The 18,472-nt window shown below is 35.7% G+C and overlaps 1 protein-coding gene across 1 annotated transcript in view; it reads right to left on the bottom strand.

The window, feature by feature from the left end:
• Window positions 1-1,158: 1,158 nt before the first annotated feature.
• LOC139716509 (uncharacterized) overlaps window positions 1,159-18,472 on the bottom strand; it is a 51,429-nt gene continuing 34,115 nt past the window's right edge. The window contains exon 7 of the mRNA XM_071628050.1: window positions 1,159-1,292. Coding sequence (XP_071484151.1) covers window positions 1,159-1,292 — 134 coding nt within the window. The remainder of the gene's footprint in view (window positions 1,293-18,472) is intronic.

Raw genomic sequence — 18,472 nt, 5'->3', positions numbered from 1 at the left:
GGTTCGTTAATTCGAATTTGAAAAAGGGTTCGCTATTCCGAAGGCTTGTTTACCCGAAAATTATAATGGAGTTCGTTATTTCGAAGGTTCGTTGATCCGAAAATGAACTATGAGGGTCCGGAACGGTCCTTCGGAATAATGAGCCTTATTTCATATTCGGATTAACGAACCTTCGGATTAACGACCTTATTTCATGTTCGGATTGATGAACCTTCGGAATAACAAACCTAATTTCATTTTAGGATGAAGAACCTTCGGTATGACGAATCTTCGGAATAATCAACCTTCGGAATGACGAACCTTCGGAATAACGAACTGTAACCGATGCACTTTTCCTCGATGTCGGAATAGCCCTTTTCATATCATGATGAGTCATGGACCCGCAGATTCAGCCCTGCTCCAAGTAGATATATATAATATATACTTTTTTTTTCTGCAAGTGTTTATCTATACCAACATGTCATAATTTCGTTTCATTTCTCAAAGAACAAACAAACAAATTTCTCTATCAAAAGTAAGACATTCCTTCATTTCAAACAAAACACTTGAATTTGGGATACACTAGAGATATAGCTGGCCTCTAATTGAATAGCATGACAGCAGATTATCTACTATAGTGATTCTGCATTCCAGGTTGATCATGCAATGGGCCAAGTGATCAACAAATACATTTTGTTTAACAGGAAAATGTTTGGAATTTTCTATTTATCGTTATGCTCAAAAGAGCTACGTTTACAGTTGACATTGCTAACTGCAAATGAATTTGCACTACTACCATTTATCAGCATCACAGGATTTTCACATCCCACAAGTCACCAGTTGTTCATTATTATTTGTGGCGAGAATTATTCAGCCAAAGGACACGATTTAGGCCGCACAATCTCGCCGACCTCTCTTCGGGCCAGAATGCGCACTCGGTACGTAGGACGAATACGTCAGTACCAACGCATATTCATACAATACCTTTAAGCACGTACATTATCAATCTATCATTTTGCAAAATGGATAATCGGAAAGGAATAAAGATAAGATAACAAACCAACATAAAAAGATCCCCAATCCACCTTCTAAAATGTTTCACACACACCCACACACCCAAATAAAAGGGGAATTATTATCAACCCATTCAATGCAATGCTTCGACAATGTGGATACTTTTCATCCAAAACACGTCGGTAGGTTCTTCGAGTAAGACACAAGGAAGACTGGCCATTTGCTGTCCTTCCCGGAATTCAGCTCGAGGGTTATCGTCCACACGGCGTCTTCCGGTACTGGTTGGGATCTTATTTGTTCTGTCACAAAGATGAAATGAATCAATAGAATCACAATTCAAAACTGTGTACAAACCTGTTTTCCTATCAGTCTCAATTTTCATTTATGATTTTCACCAAAATAACGTAACGAAATAGGCCATGTGACAATTGGCGCCCCATACATTTGTCTATGGTTTAACCCATGGACAAGATTAAACTAACTTCGTGAATTCGGGCCTTGTGATTTGCTGGAAAGCTTTTGTCCACTTCTGTGGACTTCTTCAGGCCAAATGATTGTACCGTTTCTTTAGCACTCCCTGCTTTCTTTCTTTTGTTTCTCCAATTCATCGACAGAGCAGGGATCGGTAAGGTTACGCACTTAAATGTACCAGATAGGCATACTATGGAGCTTCTTTTCTTAGTATGCACACTTTTCCAGAGTGAGTTTTCCTTGTCAATATTCAAATAGGTTAGTATTAAAGCTATACATTATTTAAGGCTTAAAGTCATGCTCAGAACCCTGTTTTTAACTAAAAACCAATGTTTGGCAACTTTTCGTTTGTTTTGTGATGCAGGGTCACAAATTGTTGTTGTTGTTGTTGTTGTTGTTATTAATATCATTACCATCTTAGTAATTCAGTCCATTGAAAATGATATCAACACTAACTTATTATTAAAATACATCCACATGGAAATGACACAATAGAATGTTGATATATAACACATACACAGTCGGCAGAATTATAAAACAAAGTTATGGATAGGCAAGCAATACATGGGGTAGAGCTCACAAAAGTAATTATTTTACTGATGCCCTTTAATAGGCATGTGAGCCCTCATGTAATGCATTCCCGTACACATATTATATAATAGACTTACAAAATTAGAATACACTCATTATCATCAAAACAGATCAATGATAAAAACATACTAAAATACGGGAGATGAGTAAAAAATACCATAAACTTGGTCTCAGTTTCATTTTTTATGAATATATATATATATATATAGAGAGAGAGAGAGAGAGAGAGAGAGAGAGAAGATTAAGATGACCATGTCTTTCTTGAGCTTTAATAGGTCATTCATGTAGACACAGGCAGCCAAACATATATACGTATATAAAGATGGTAGTATGCCTATATTCTAAAGACAGAAAATAAGAAATAAATACAAGTACCGATAAGGCCTTAGGATACAACATAAACGAAAACAAGGGCGTGTAAGAATGAAATTCAAATACGGAGGAAAATGGGTTTGCTGATTATGATACATTCAAAATATAAAGAAGTGGGTCAACCCACTGATGGCAACCATGGCAACAGGAACGACTTCACTGGGATTCAACCTGGGGGAGTCACTTAAGGAATATATTAGAAGTTCCCTGAAATTCAAGTGGTGGTTCGATGCCTAATTTGCATAAATTCAAGATGGCCACCATGTAATCTATATGCCTATCCTAAACCCAAAATTTGCATGAATATGCTTATGAAATGTAAATACCCATTATGTCCATATTCCATACGGATCTGTAGATGTGACCCTTGGTGTCTGTGGTCATGAGATATTGTAACTGCTGAGAGTCACTTCTGCAGTATACATGTATATAACACTCGGGGATATAAAGCCCTAGAAATCTGCATAAATCTGTAGAATATATTCAATACTACCTTGTATTATTATACAATATGTCGAACATCTATTCTGATGTTCATATCTATGAATTCAAGGCAAAGAACATATTTATAGTATCATGAAAAACCTTAAAACATATCTTAACACATAGTTGCATGAATTTGAATTTAATTCAAAATAGGTCCAGTACAACACTGTTGTTATTATCATTATTATTAGTACCACTATTGTTATCAAAATTATCATTATTACAGTTCTTATATAGTGCATGATACCTTAGGCAAGGTCTGTATGCATGTTAGAGGAAGCAAAAAACATAGACAGGAAAATATAATTACAGAAATAATGAAGTGCAGCATAAATCATTATCTAAAAATAATTATGCCAGTTCTTAAACAGATAAACGTTTAACGATGTTTCAAACTTATAGCTCTAACTTGCATGCTTAATATCAATGATTGTGATGCTGTTCCATAGTTCTTGGACGGCAAACCTGAAACTACGTTTACCTTGGTAGTTTGTTGAAATGGAGGGTATCACATTTATATAGATACTCCCGTGACGACCGAAGAATGTTTCTAGATTCACATTTCACAAGGAACTCTGAGAGATCAGAAGGAGCAGTTTTGTGAAACATTGATAAGCAAATAAGCACTATCCACCTTTTTCCTCACATCAAGCTTCTGAATGTTAAACGACTGAAAATATCATCAACAGGACAATGGTGAGATCTTCTTTTTTTCTGTAATCTAAGTTTGGTTCCAAAATGTGCTTACAGTACACAGATATTGAAGTCGAATATCATTTAGCAAAAAACATTTAAAACAACTCTTCTTTACCTGTGAAATTCGTCTCCATGCTTTAAATAATGCGTACTTGTTTTTGATATATTGCACTTCTTCTCTTTTTTTTTGTGCAAGGGAGAGACATCACGAAGAACATGTTTATTCATGAGCAACAACACACAAGACTTGACTTTGGAAATCTAAAAACATGTACAGAGGTTGTCTACTGATAATTTTGCAAAGTGTCATCAAGTGACTTTCTGAAAATCTAAAATATTATGATTCATAGCTTGACATAGCTTGACACTGGTTAAAAAAAGTCTTACCATTTCTAAAACATAATTAGGGTTCATCTGTTGTCACAAGTTTTCTTGACATCAAGCCATAAATCATAGTGCTCTACAGTTTTCACTCATCGAGTAGCAAAAGGCTCAAGAATTGCGCTATTGCCAGCGGTCACTCATCATCAGGTGTCTGTTGTCCGTCATACGTAAATTTTGTATCGTATTTCACACTCTTTTTGAAAATCCCATGACAGATTTTCAGTTAACTAGGCTGGTCGCATTCCTCGGAAGACAAGATCTCAATTTGTTCAAATCGCCACAATATTCAGAAGGCCCCAAATCCCAAATCTACTAGTATTCAGAAAAAAAAAGAAAACGTAAGTGATAGAACTAAGAAAGAGTACCATAAAGGTATTAATGGTATCGCATTTATGGAGATAAGGATTGGACTTATAACTTTTTGCGAGATACCAAAAACCAGTTAGTAAATGATACAGAGCATACCATTCTTAGAGGAAATCAAATCTTATAAAATGACAATCGGTTTGTGCTGAGATATTAAAAAAACACTGCAAAACAATTAAAGAGACCCTAATTAAAGGCGCGGGTATCATCTTTAATTAGGATTGATCTGATTTTTATATGTCTGCCATTTCAAAATGCATTTTTATCAAATAAACGTTGAATCCTTCTTTGAATTACAGACTCTTTCATAATTCATAAGAGGTTTGTCATTATCTCATCAAAAATTTTAGGAACCTGAAGGTAGGTCTCAACCAAAATTTACAATTACTTTAAGTACAATGGGGACTGTATATAGTTTAAAACTTGCTTTCACGTTCTTAAAATTACTAGGTGAATTAAGTCACCAGGTATAGGCGCTGGGATGAAAGAATGGGCCTATGATATTTGAACGAGTAGGCACAATGCCCCCCTCCCCCTTATATTACAGAATATTCTTCTGCAGGGAATCCAATTACCCCAAGAATCTCTTAAAGGTTCAACAGTCTGACACTAGACCAAAAAAGACCCACAAGACCGACGTTAGATCACCGGGCTTTATCGTGACGTCTCGTTGGTCTTTCTTTTTCTTTTATGTATGTCAAACTCATGGGCATTGTTTGCCTAGTGTCAGACTAGTGTCGAACTTATGAGTTATATGACTCGTTTGCGGTATGATCGACTCATGGACTGTATATAAAAAATAAAGACATACACACTCACACACCATCTTTATAGAGTTGGACGAATTTGAACTCCGGCGGGAGAGAAGGAGATTTTGAGAATATTGCCTCCATAATTTCATTTCATTTTCATTTCAATTTATTTTCATATTTCTCACATATATCACAATAAAGTATATTGATACGAAAATTATACAGAACATAATCTAAAATAGAACTTCACCGGAATATTCAAAAGTTTGTCTTGGTATTCAATTCAATTCAATTCAAAGTTTATTTCATTTTTCGACAAAACTATGTTTCACTTCATTTAATAACAGAGAATAAGGTACGTAGAACATAGTGAAATGAAAAGACTACAACTATTGAGGACCTATAGTAATCATACATTGTATAGTAAGAAAGAAACAGAAGTGATCAAAGTGAAGTACATATATACCGTTGCTTTAAGTGCGAAAAATGGAGGGACCCACTATAAAGACAGAGCTTGTAGTATGTGGGCCCCTCTGGAGAAGAACATCGAGTAAAGATAAATTGAATCATCGTAAAAAAAAAAATAACACAGTGGAAGAAGTCTGGAAGACCACTAAAAATTAGATTAACAAATAAATACATTTACATAGACGCGAACAAACATTAAACAGGACTAGACAACAAGACAAGTACTGAAGAAAAGGGTGAACAGGACAAAACGGGATGGACAAGAATGACGAACTGAAGACAAAATAGCAGACAAGAATGCAAAACAGAAACAGTAACAGAACAACAGAAACAACATAAACAGCGACCTTCGGCAGAAGCATGCCAAGAGAAACAGAAGATAGTTGTGGGGAAAAGTAATATTTTGACGCCTGAAAGAAAGACAAGAAAATAGAAAATAGAGAAACATATGAACAGGAGTAACATACCGAAAGTCAACTTCCAGTGCAAAATGCCATAATGACAACATTGCAAACATCCAGGAAAAAATTACCATTAGTTCTTTGAAGAGGGGACAAAGTGAACAGGTCAGCATGTAAGAAAAAAAGGCCAAAAGGTTAATTCAGTATTGTAGAGTCATACGATTGCAATAAAAAAAAAACACCTTCAGTCTCCTCTTGAAAGAATATATGGATGGAGCATTTTTTATATGATGATTCAAAGAATTCCAATAATTTGGGCCTACATAAATGAAAATGATCTGTGTATAAACGCAAGGTGTGTATACATGCAAGTTAAACTGAGATCATAATGCGAAAAATATGATGGGGCCTGCGTAAAAGCAAACTTATATGGAGCCGCAGGTCCTGTGATGAAATCAGATTAGGGGAAATATAAGTACAGATATTTTTTTAGACCATAGTAAAACTGGGGGATCTAATTAAAACGAACAAAGATCAGATCAAATAAGTGTTACTAAATAAAATACAGAAAGGACACATGTTGCAACTATAACCTCTTACAAGTAATGACATTTGGAGAACAACGACTGAGATTGTAAGGATTCAAGAGAGTGTGGAGGTATAGATGATGGCGTAACAATTTAGCATAAATACATAAATGGAAGGTGAGCTGATAAGAATTTTGTCGTGAATATTAAAAAAAAAATACACATAAGGACAGTAGAGCTCAGGAGTCAAATTCCAGCGGGGTCCTAAATCATGCGCGCCTTGTGACCATGGTAACAGACAGCTGCCACGCGAAAGAATTCCATCATTCGAGTGTAACAATAAGTGCTTAGAGAGGGCAACAGGCAGACTGATCAAAAAAAAAAATAATGTACATGGTCAGGATCCCGTCGGACTACTAAATAGAATATAGACGAGATAGACAAGGGGGAAAATACTGAACAACAAGTACTATACAATAGGCCTTTGCATGCCGCAGCTGCTCAAAAGATATATATATATTTTTTAATTATCGTTTGAATGAGGTTTGAGTGGTGCAGTTCCGTAGGGAGTTCATTCTAGTACTATAGGCCCAGTGAACATAATGGTTTTTTTTTTCGAAAAATTGTTTGGGTACTTGGAAGGTGATACGCATAACGTTGGCGGGTTAGATAATCATGAACTGTATAATTTCTTGTAAACATTTGGAAAATACATCTGGTAATTGGCCAGTTGAGAATTGAAACATAAACAGGCAAACGTCGTAAGAAAATAACTTAGGAATTTTCAAAATGTTATTACTCACAAAAAGTTAATTCGTGTAGGACAAGTATCCAGCGTGTTTTACAATTCTAATAGCGCGTTTTTTGCACAATAAACAGCGAATCGATAAGGTTTTAAGAAGCATTTCCCCACGCCAGAATTCCATAATTAAGATAGGGGGACATCAAAGTTGAATATATACTCTGTAGAATATTACATGGAAGATAATAACTGAGTTTGTTTAGAACCCCTGTATTGCTAGCAATAATTCTACTTTAATACATAACCAACATGGGTTCTCCAATATAAAACACTATCAATATAGTTACCCCAAAATTTTGCACTATTGACCTGTAACAGATCAACGTTGTTCATCTTTACAGAGATAGGTTGTACAGGTGGTGAATACAAGATGTAATGAGTTTTTTTCAATGTTTAAGGATAGTTTGTTTGCAAAAATCCAAGATTGAACTGAAACAAGTTCTTCATTTATCATGCTTATAAGCGTATCAGGATTTTGATGAGAAAGGAACAAATTTGTATCGTCTGCAAAACAAACGAAGGAAAGGATCTTAGATGAGTTCTGAATGTCGTTAATATACAAAATAAAAAGAAGTGGACCTGACACGGTATCATGAGGGACACCGTAAGAAAGTAACTTGGGTTAGGAATCGTGACCGTGGATACTTACACATTTTTTTTTTTTTAATTTGTCAGATAATTAGTAAACCATTCCGGCGCCTTAGCCCGAATTCTGTAATGATTTTACTTATAAAGTAAAATATCATAATCTATTGTATCAAACGCATTTAAAAAATCAAGAAAAGCACCAACAGTATGAGATACATAATCTACAGCATGAGCTATCTTATCAATAAACTTGAGCGATGCGTGAGTTGTACTATGTTTTTTGAAGAATCCAAATTGAGAACCAGTAAATATTTTTGGCTGAAGAAGAACATTGAGGGTACATTTTTACACAAGTCTTTCGAGTATCTTTGAAAAGGAAGTTATAAGAGAAATATGGACGGTAATTATCAACAAGGTCATTTCGCCCCTTTTTTTAAAAAAGGAATGGGAACAACTCTGGCTACTTTCATTTTACAAGGAATGTTACCACTAGATAAGGATTGATTGAAAATAAAAGTTATAAGAGGTGAAATTATTTCGTGAATCACGTTTTTTACCAAAAAAAATAGTGATTCCATTTTATACCGAACTTTTTTTTAATCATTTAATCTACCAACAATCTTTATTATTTCATCTTCAACAATCGGTACAAAAAATACAGATGCCATATTTCTATCTTCTAGAAAAGAGTGAAATTCGTGGTGCGCTGATGGGATTTTATCAGCCAGAATTGGGTCAATGTGTACAAAAAAACACATCAAAACTTCAGCTATATCTATGTTGTCATCATTACGAACATCATCCTCTTGAATATAACTAGGAACATTATTGTCAGTGTTACATTTCAACGCCAGGTTTCAATCACCCTCCACGTACCCTTTACATCATATATGCATTTGTCGAATTGATTCATAAACTATACATCCGTTTGGCTAACCGTAATGAAGAAGTGAAGATATTACGATACCGAGTATATCGGGACTTATTCAAACCAGGGGGTACTTTACGATATTTATGAAACAATTTATTTTTCTTACTATTAGATTTAATGCTGTCGACCACCGAATGAAAGACGTCAAGTTAAAACCTCTGCTTCTATAAAACCAGCAGCGCTTTGAATAATACATCAGTAAATTATACTTATAAGATTGCTTATGACAGATCCTAGGTTGATCCCCTGTGGGCTAGTACCAAATTAGGGACAAATTTTCACACTTTCATCATCTTCACAATAAGTATGTGTGTGTGTGTGTGCTGTGTGTGTGTGTGTTTGTTTCGTTCTATTTTAACCAATCTTGGCAGGTTGTACAATATCTTTTTAAATAGAATGGGCATTATGCTCCCTATATGAAATAGTCTGCAATAATTCATTGAAGGTAAACTTGAGATATTCCGGTAAGCTCTAGATATTCTTTCAATATGAAAAAGAAGAAGAAGAAAAAGAAGAAGAAGAAGAAGAAGAAGAAGAAGAAGAAGAAGAAGAATTTGGGCAATAAACACTGCGAAATACAGTTAAAAAAGAGAGAGAGATAAATATTTGTGTGCATAAGAGATCAGTGGGGATTTCCACTCGAAGAGTACAATAGACAGTAACAGTATTTGTACGCAATTCATTTTGTTCATGGTGTTGCATCCTGTTCAGGTGGAAAAATCTCCATAGACGTTTGCGCTATTCGAAACTACTTGTCTCTACATATCATAATTGCTGGCATACTGACTATTTTTTTTTTTTGCTACAAACTCTTAATGGAAGTCAGTTCAAAACTTAAGGGGAAGTTAGATGGAAAAAGAGATAACAACAGTCACTGTCAGAACTTTATGACACATGGTTTATGACCATGAACGGGACCTTCACAATATACACAAAAGCAGCATTAGAACTCTCATCGCATAGTACGCCATGGCTATGGCTGAACACACACGTTTCCACATACTTCCCCATGATACATACCGTTTGATACGACTGCCAAAGTTATCCCGAGAAAAAATGACACGGTAGTCTTCATAGCTATGCAAATGTGTTTGACCTGCATGTAACCACTGTCATGTAGAACATGCTAGGCGTATAATACGTGTTTTCTTGTCCCGTCAATCTACCAGGTGTGAGAGGGTAAACTGTACGCTTTGGTCGTTGTAGCTTCCCACACGGCATACTAAAAGTTTCCTAAAATCCATTGGGGTAAATTACTTATTTGCATACGATTTGCATAGTATCGAGTCAGCGCCGTCATGAGGGGATATTTACCAATCTGGGCTTCCAATTATCCGGTTTGGACAATATAAACGTTCAAAATTTTCAAATCGGACATAATATCTGTAAAAGTGGACATTTTCTGGTTGTTGAAATTTTCGCGCATTTCGCGCAACCAGAAACTAGCGCGAAAATAAAAGCACGCGAATATTTTTGCTTGCCATATGTTCCTTATGTCTTGATTCCGCGGAACTAAAAACACGCGAAACTCTCCTTTCCCAACCAAGCGCGAAAAATTAGTCGCGCGAAAATATCCACTTTCACAGTAAAAATGTAGTAAGCATAAAATGTCTGTTATCTGTTACTGTATGATATAAAGAAACAATGATTCAAATTAATATTTTTTCTTCTTGAATTCCACTTTGAGCGATCACAGACTAGTGTCCCAGATTGGTAGGTTTTTTAAAGTACAGATATTGATCGTTAACGATCGTCCCGTTACTGTACAGGCATGCTAACCTGGAAACCTGGAAACTGCACATTACTTAAATATGAGACCATTCTGAAGCAACTTTTCACCCAACAATAGGTATGTAATGTACTCTTAAATGAATCCGACAATGACTGGAACAATCACCCCCAGCATTCCCACTGATTCCCACTGATCAGTTACTAGTCATCCCCTTTAAGGAAAAAAAAAGAAAAAATCTATCATTACATACTATGATTCATTTTCCCATTTCTAAAATTTCTCAAACTTCCCAAATCTCGCCACGCTTGTAAAATCTCTGCATAAAATTTGGGAACTTTCAAAAAAAATATTTGTTCCAAAATTCATTGAAAAATTAAAATCCCACCGACTGACCTAGATACATAATGTAGATACTTTTTTGCAGTTCTTATTCTTTTCTCCACAAACAATTCTTTTTACCCACATTACTCTTTGAGCTCAACAAACAACTCCAAATTCATCATACTAAGTCCCCGTTCTCCGTAATCTCGATACAAAATAAACCTTTTAATGCAGTCTTTACCTTCCCATATAAATTTAAAAAAAAAAAACAATGTTAACCTCTCCAAATACCAACAGCCTGAGAGAAACAGCAATTGACAACGATATGTAATTCAATTTAGATAAAGCGTATGTTTTACGGAAATTAATCTTACCCATCTAAAAAAAAACCTCTTTGTTTCTACCAACTTCGTATTTTTTTTATTATACTTATAATCTCCTTATAATTCATTTTCATCTCTCAATTTTAGATCTGTCAAAAAATAACCCCGAAATTATCTTCATCTCCCTAACTAAATTGCGAAACGAAAGATCCCTAACATATCAATATTTTTTCCTGTCCATATTATTTTTTTTTCCATATATTCTTTCCTTCCATATGTCATTTCGTCACTATCATTTCTATCATTCTTATTATGGAAATGAAGTTTGGGGATATGACAATTTAGTACCTATAGAGAATCTGCATGCTCAATCCTGTGAACATTTCCTGAGGTTAACAAAAAAGAAATACTATGAATAGCAGGGATCAGGGAGAATTAGGTAAGTTTGAAATTGCCTGTACTGTTTAAGGAAAGAATTATGCTTAATCATTGGTTGGAGTCATCACTGGGAAAGAGAGCAATTATTCGACAGCCGTTGTAAGTAAGATTATATCAAATTTGCGTAATTAGAAGATATATTCATCGCCATACTCTTTTTTTTGTCGAAAGTTTGTGAAACACTAAAGGAGTTACTAATGTATTTTGTTAGGAATAGCTTTGATAACGTTAATTCCTCGTCGTTTATTGCTTTTCGATAAAACTTAAGACTACGAGAAACATTTGTACAGAATTGGCAGTGGAAGATAAGAAACTGTACATGTTGTACCAATTACAGGATCTTTGAAAGGAACTTTGTGTTTAACGGTTCATACTTGTTATAATTTCTAGCATGCTCAGACGAACTCTCGAGAAAAATTCGTTATGCCAGCCACAGATTGCCATTTGTGACTCGTGGATATGTGGGAATTGAACATTATGATCGAGTTTGTAATTTACATAATTCTTATACACTCAGTGATAAATTGCACTATTCTTTTGAGTGCCATACAATGACTAATGGTGAACCAAATTCATTAAGTCCTATTATAGAATAAGAAAGAACACGTTATAGATGTTCAAATTATTCAATTTAGTTTCTGCAGTGCTCTTCATATTTTGGATTCATTTAGAAAATGTTGTGGGCTGCAGATCAATAATATGAAAAAAACTAATGCAGTTTGGATTGATGCATCAAAAGGTAATGATGACTTATAAACTGAAAGTCAAGTGCATTTTGTGCGGGATGATTTTTTTTTTCAGTTATATTAGTACAGATTTCCATCTTGTAGTTTATAAAATAACGAATTATAATTATAAAAGGATTTACGATAGGGCAGAACGTCTGATGATTTCTTGGACTAAAAAAAAAATATTAAAATTCGGGGGAGAGTAACAGTTGTTAAATCATCACTGTTGCCACCGTTCAATCATCGTTTTATATGAATACCAGCTCCCTCTGCTGAGTTAATGAAAAAAAAAATCATAAAAACTAATTTTTCCAGTTTATATGGGAGAATAAGCCAGACAAAATTAGTAGGAAACAAGTGGTAGTACATAGCATGAAGAGGGAGGCCTTAGAATGTCAGATGTTGAGTGCAGTGTATTTTAAATCTGACATGGATTCGAAGCATGGTTTCAGGAACATGACGTAGGCCTAATGATGTCAGTCATTTGTTTTAGTCCGTGTGTTGTGTTGATACGATATAGGCGTGCCAGCAATGAACCCTGCAAAACTACAGATTGAATAATTGCAAGACATGCACTGCCTTCGTTCATGCAGAAGTTCTAAACACAAACAACAATCAGTGGACAAGACATGGCCATCTCATATGGATAGTGATAGAGAAGAGGTTACTGAAATTATCGAGCATTACTTATAGAATCCATGAACACTCCCGTTGATTATTAGTTAATATTGAGTTCATGAACACTTACATGCACCTACGTACTATTATAAACATAACATAGGCCTGTCTTGTTGAAATATGGGAATTATTCATTTTGCAAACAGATTGCTGAAGATTAATCCCAGGATGTCTTTTTTATTATACGAGTGTAATATTCCATGATATAGTGAAACAAACTTTGGCTTTATATTGACAAATTGTCCCACGGATCGTCGTAGGCCTAAATAAGCACCGGTTGTCCAGTAGAAAAGACGCCTGTCCCGTGAGCTGGAGGTTGTTAGTTCGAATCAAGACCGAGTATGTATGATTATGATTTTAGACAAGCTTTTTTCTTACCTCTTAGTCTTCTTATCTTCCTTCGAAAGTTATACTCTTTATATATATACTATACTTTTTTGATAGTTTTGGTGCCAGAGGATGAACCTGTTTTGGCGTCTGCCAAATGTTTTGATGTTTCAACCCTATTTCGAGGTGCTGAATCTGAATCTGGATGATGCAACTTTTGCATCCTTGAGGGTTTTGAGTTGTTCAAGATGGCCGCCAAAATTGCCGCCAAAACAGAAAATCCTTATGTACTCCCATCTGAATGTTGAACAAGAAATCTTGAAAAATGAAAAATTGAAAACAATATAGGTTGTGTTACCTCAATGAGTGCAAAGAAATTTTTGGATTTTTGAGGGTTGTGAGATTTTCAAGATGGCCGCTAAAATGGCCGCCAAAACCGGACATCCATCTGAATCATGAAAAGATAGGTAAAGTAATTGGTGGTTTTACCCTATGTCGACGGTGGTGAATCTGTTGAATCACCATGATACAACTCTTTCATCCTTCAGTCGCCAAAACCAGAAATTTCTGTGTGTTTAATCTCAATTGTAAAAAATATATATATATAAAAATAGTGGTTCTACCCTATTTCGAGGGTGCTAAGCTTATGAATCCAAATCTACATGATGCAACTCTTGCATCCTTGAGTGCTTTGAAATATTTAAGATCGCTCTCAACATTGCCATCAAAAACGGACATTCAAAATGTTTTTTTTTTTTTCTAGATGGTTACAAAAAAAAATGAGAACATTTGATGGTGTTTATTCTATTTCGAGGTAGCTGAAGCCGTATCTGGCTAATGCAACTCTTGCATTCTTTAGGGTTTTCAGTTATTCAATTACTGCTAAAATGGCTGCCAAAATTGAAATTCTATTCTATGTCCATATACAATGACGAAGAATTTGACATGAATTGAAGGTCTTCTCCAAAATCATGTGCTACATACCCGACCACTGACGATCAACAATGCTCTGGCATTATAGGATGTAAAGAGCATTCAGCTTTCTGTTTTTAGAGTTGACAATTTGATCAGATTTGATATCATCGACGGTGACGGATGATATCATATGATTACTAATGAACATTAAACACACACACACACACACACACACACACACAAACATCTAATTATCACATGTTTGTTGTTGATGATGCCAATCTAGCAGGAGTCTCAACTCCGGACTGACAGATTTTACTCGCCTTTACTGCAGATGAATGAGAACATATCCGAAGTTTGGATTATACGAGTACCACAACGGGTGTAAAAGGTGGTTATAAGAGAGCTGTAAACAATGTATCTTACTGACTCAAGTAGAGGGTCAAGTAACAAAACAAAGCAAAAAAAAAAAACTTCGAATTTCAAGTTCAACTTCAAATTTATTTCGGTTTCCAACAGTAAAGTAATAGTATACAAACGCATACATCTCAGTTTCTTTAGTGACGGAAAATTATGCATGTGAATTTTGTGCCTAAATAACAATTGAAACCTTACAGCAACGACGCATTACAATAGGTGCTGAGGTAATGAAGGTGAAATGTCAATGACCACTGGGCACTGGGTGGAAGATTAAGGGAATTCTAGTAATTTGGACCACTGTAAAGTCCTCCATTATTTTTTTTCTTGGGACCGGGACCTTGGGATCTTATAATAAACTGCAATTACAGAGGCTACTTTTACAAAGAAGCATTAAAAAAAGACACACTAACACACAAGCAACACGCAGTCACACACAAGAAAGAAAATGATGTATAAGGTCACCTAAAAGATCAGATCTTTGAAAGGTCTTCAACACAACTATACCTATGGCAATGTGTTAAATTCCTTGATACATTGCAAAATAATGCTCACGCTCAATTTAGATTCCACAGCATAGTGTACTGTGAGGCTCTCGTTCATTATTTACTTACCAAAATATATGACTGCTGTGACGACCAGGAAAGTGATTCCTGTAGACCCCATAACTGGACAGAAGTTCGAGTACATGATGTGTTGAAGAGGCGATGTACATTCTTAGCTGTATCCTCGGTTTCCGAGCAGAACCTTCTCGATCCAACTCGCCTGTTTCAATCACAGGTAAATGTATTACGATAACGGAGGGAGCGAAGATATTGTGCATGCAACTATCCTTACACGCGAATAATATCACTTAAATGCGTGTGCATAGGTTATAGGACGTGTTGTTACGACCAAAATCACTCCGAGAATGATCGCACAAAAGAAACAATCAACTGATGTTCAGGCGGTTTATTAACAGTGATATTGTGGGTACAGACTGGTAATCGGCGTCACATCAGTACAACAATGATCAATAGAAACAGTTATAAATCGGTAGTGGAATCACTTACTCACTAAATCACGAAATCCCTACAGTTCCCTGGTAGTGTCCAAATACAATGCTTGATGCACAAATGAATGATCCGCGACGCACTGATGAATGATTCCTCCGACGTAAATCCAGAGGCACAGGTTACAATAGTCCGCGTTATAATTCCAGGGCATATGTCCACAATAGATCCACAGTATAATGTTCCCAGTAAAATGTGCAGAATCCAACGACCACGTCCAGTCGATGCGTTGAATGATGATTCACTTTATATTGTCCAGCTAGGAATCCAGCCCGTCACAGCTTTGCCGTAGCAATGTCCGTTGACATTAAAATATGGAGTCCAATGAAGGCACATTAATTCTCTGCAGGCAAAATGTCTCCCAGGCCAAGTATCTCCACAAACATAACAGGTCAGCAGGTAACACAGGACTGACTATAACAAGTCGCTTCAGAGCCAGAAGTGACGTAACTCTCAGAGCAGAGGTGTTGGGTACTCTGCCTACTGCAGAATTTCTCTGGCTTATATACTATCCATTCACCCCCTTCTAGCACATTCTATAACTCTCTCCAACTTACTAGCCAGTCCAAGTTCCAGGAAACCTGGATGACTCACTGCCTAACTATGTACAAAACATCATTACCAAAATTAACTACCAATCACATTGGGCTATAGGGACAGTGCCTCACTCAGCCAAATATGTTAGCACTTCCCAGAACATTCTGGAAATGGGTGAAATCATTCTAGATTGAGTGAGCTATAATGTTTTTCCTATTCCATGCATGTACTGTATAGCTACATTGTATACCACCTAGAAAATTCTCCACTGATCTGGTCAGCCTGTATGTACTATATCTATACCACATAGAATGTTCTCCATTAATCTGGTCAACCTGTGTACATACACATTAAAACAGCCATGCATACAGTACATCATACATATGTACATAACTACTAGTGTGTACATTTGTGACAGTGTATGCACGGGGATTCCCAAGTCCCCAAAATAAAATCCCCAATCGAAGCCGCAGCTTTGGCTTTTCGTTCTACTCTTTTTTACACATTCACCTCATCCATCCTCTTATCTCTTAACAATCCTATTTTTGCAGAAGAAATTAAATTCCAAAGGTAATTGCATGTGTGTTGGCTTGTCCATTGTGTGAAAGTATAATGATACTTGTAGTCCGTGCGACGGTACCAGTATAGAAAAAAATGAAGCAGTAGAGTGGTGATGCATTTTGACAGTCCAACAGTGCTATTCTTCATTCAGCTGACCAAATTTTCGACGATACATTCGTCTTCTTCAGGGTCGACAATGACACTTGTCCACCCTGAAAAAGACCTTTTTATATGATATGCAATTCTGAAAGTAAAGTTTACGTCGTTATTGGTAAGTTATATAATTATATATGTATATATATATATATATATATATATATACTATATTTCAGTTTATCAATCGAAATTTGCATATAATCTTTGCTTGAAATATTTGAATTACTTACCTAATATCTACATTCTGTACATTCCTTCTTTACGCATTGTCATGTACATAGTATAGTTGATAAAATAATGATAAGGAGAAAGTCTTTTTTGTTTTACTTCCTCCATGGACTCTGGAACTATGCATATGCATATTTGATATGATATGCAAATGATAAAGTATAATGCATTTCAATATAATGTACGTATAGTGCACGGGAGAAGAGGATATTTTTTGTTTTGTTGTGTGTTTGATTGTTTTTTGTGTTTTTCTAGGGGGGGGGGGCTTTGGAATGCTCAGTCGATATCTATTTATCTATTTTTGTAAAATCCTTTTCGGTTAATATTGTATATGATCTTATTGATCGTGAGTAAACACTTCAAAACCTTTCTTATACATTCTCATGCTTTGTTTCACTATGTAGGTTGCCTTTATCCCTTTTTCTCTTTCAACAAGATACAAATGCTGAGATTGAAACTCTCGACATGATCATCCCCTTCCATTTACTGCAGCTCCGCTATTTTGTTTCCATAAATGATAGAAAAAGCGTCATTACTGGTAAGCTACATAACATTATTATGAATATGTGTGCGTATACAAAATAATGCACATTTAGGGAACAGTTGGCTACAGCCGTCGGTCCCGAACTTCTAAGCTGGATGTGGTGCAGAGTAACGATTATGACTACGTACTGTATTTAAAGGGAATGGCTAGTAACCGATCAGTGGGAATCAGTAGGAATGCTGAGGGATGATTGTTCCAATCCTTGTGGGATTCATTTAAGAGTACTTAATATATCTACTGTTGTGTGAAAATTACTTGCTTCAGAACGGTCTCATATTCAAGTAATGTGCAGATCAATGCCCCGTCACTGACCAGGCACGCTAAACGGGAAACATTAAACTGCACATTACTTGAATACGACACCATTCTGAAGAAAATAATTTTCACACAATAGATACATAATGTACTCTTAAATGAATCCCACAAGGATTGGAACAATCATCCTCCAGCATTCCCACTGATCAGTTACTAGCCATCCCCTTTAAAAGCGAAGGATATCTCGTCTGAATATACCGTACTGCATGCATGGTGATTGTAGATAAGCTGACTCCATTTGATGAGCCAAATGTATGTGATATACCATAGTTTCGCGAATACACTGTCATATACATCATTTGTTGTTCATTTGTTTCGAAGGGCAATGGTTTCCTCGTCAGCCAATTTTTGTATAACACAGTACAATAATGA

The sequence above is a fragment of the Diadema antillarum genome, unplaced genomic scaffold, assembly GCF_040938485.1.
Source record: "Diadema antillarum isolate AM-2024a unplaced genomic scaffold, OU_Dant_1.0 scf00000066, whole genome shotgun sequence".
Classification (NCBI taxonomy): domain Eukaryota; kingdom Metazoa; phylum Echinodermata; class Echinoidea; order Diadematoida; family Diadematidae; genus Diadema; species Diadema antillarum.
This window is presented reverse-complemented; position numbering and strand designations above follow the sequence as displayed.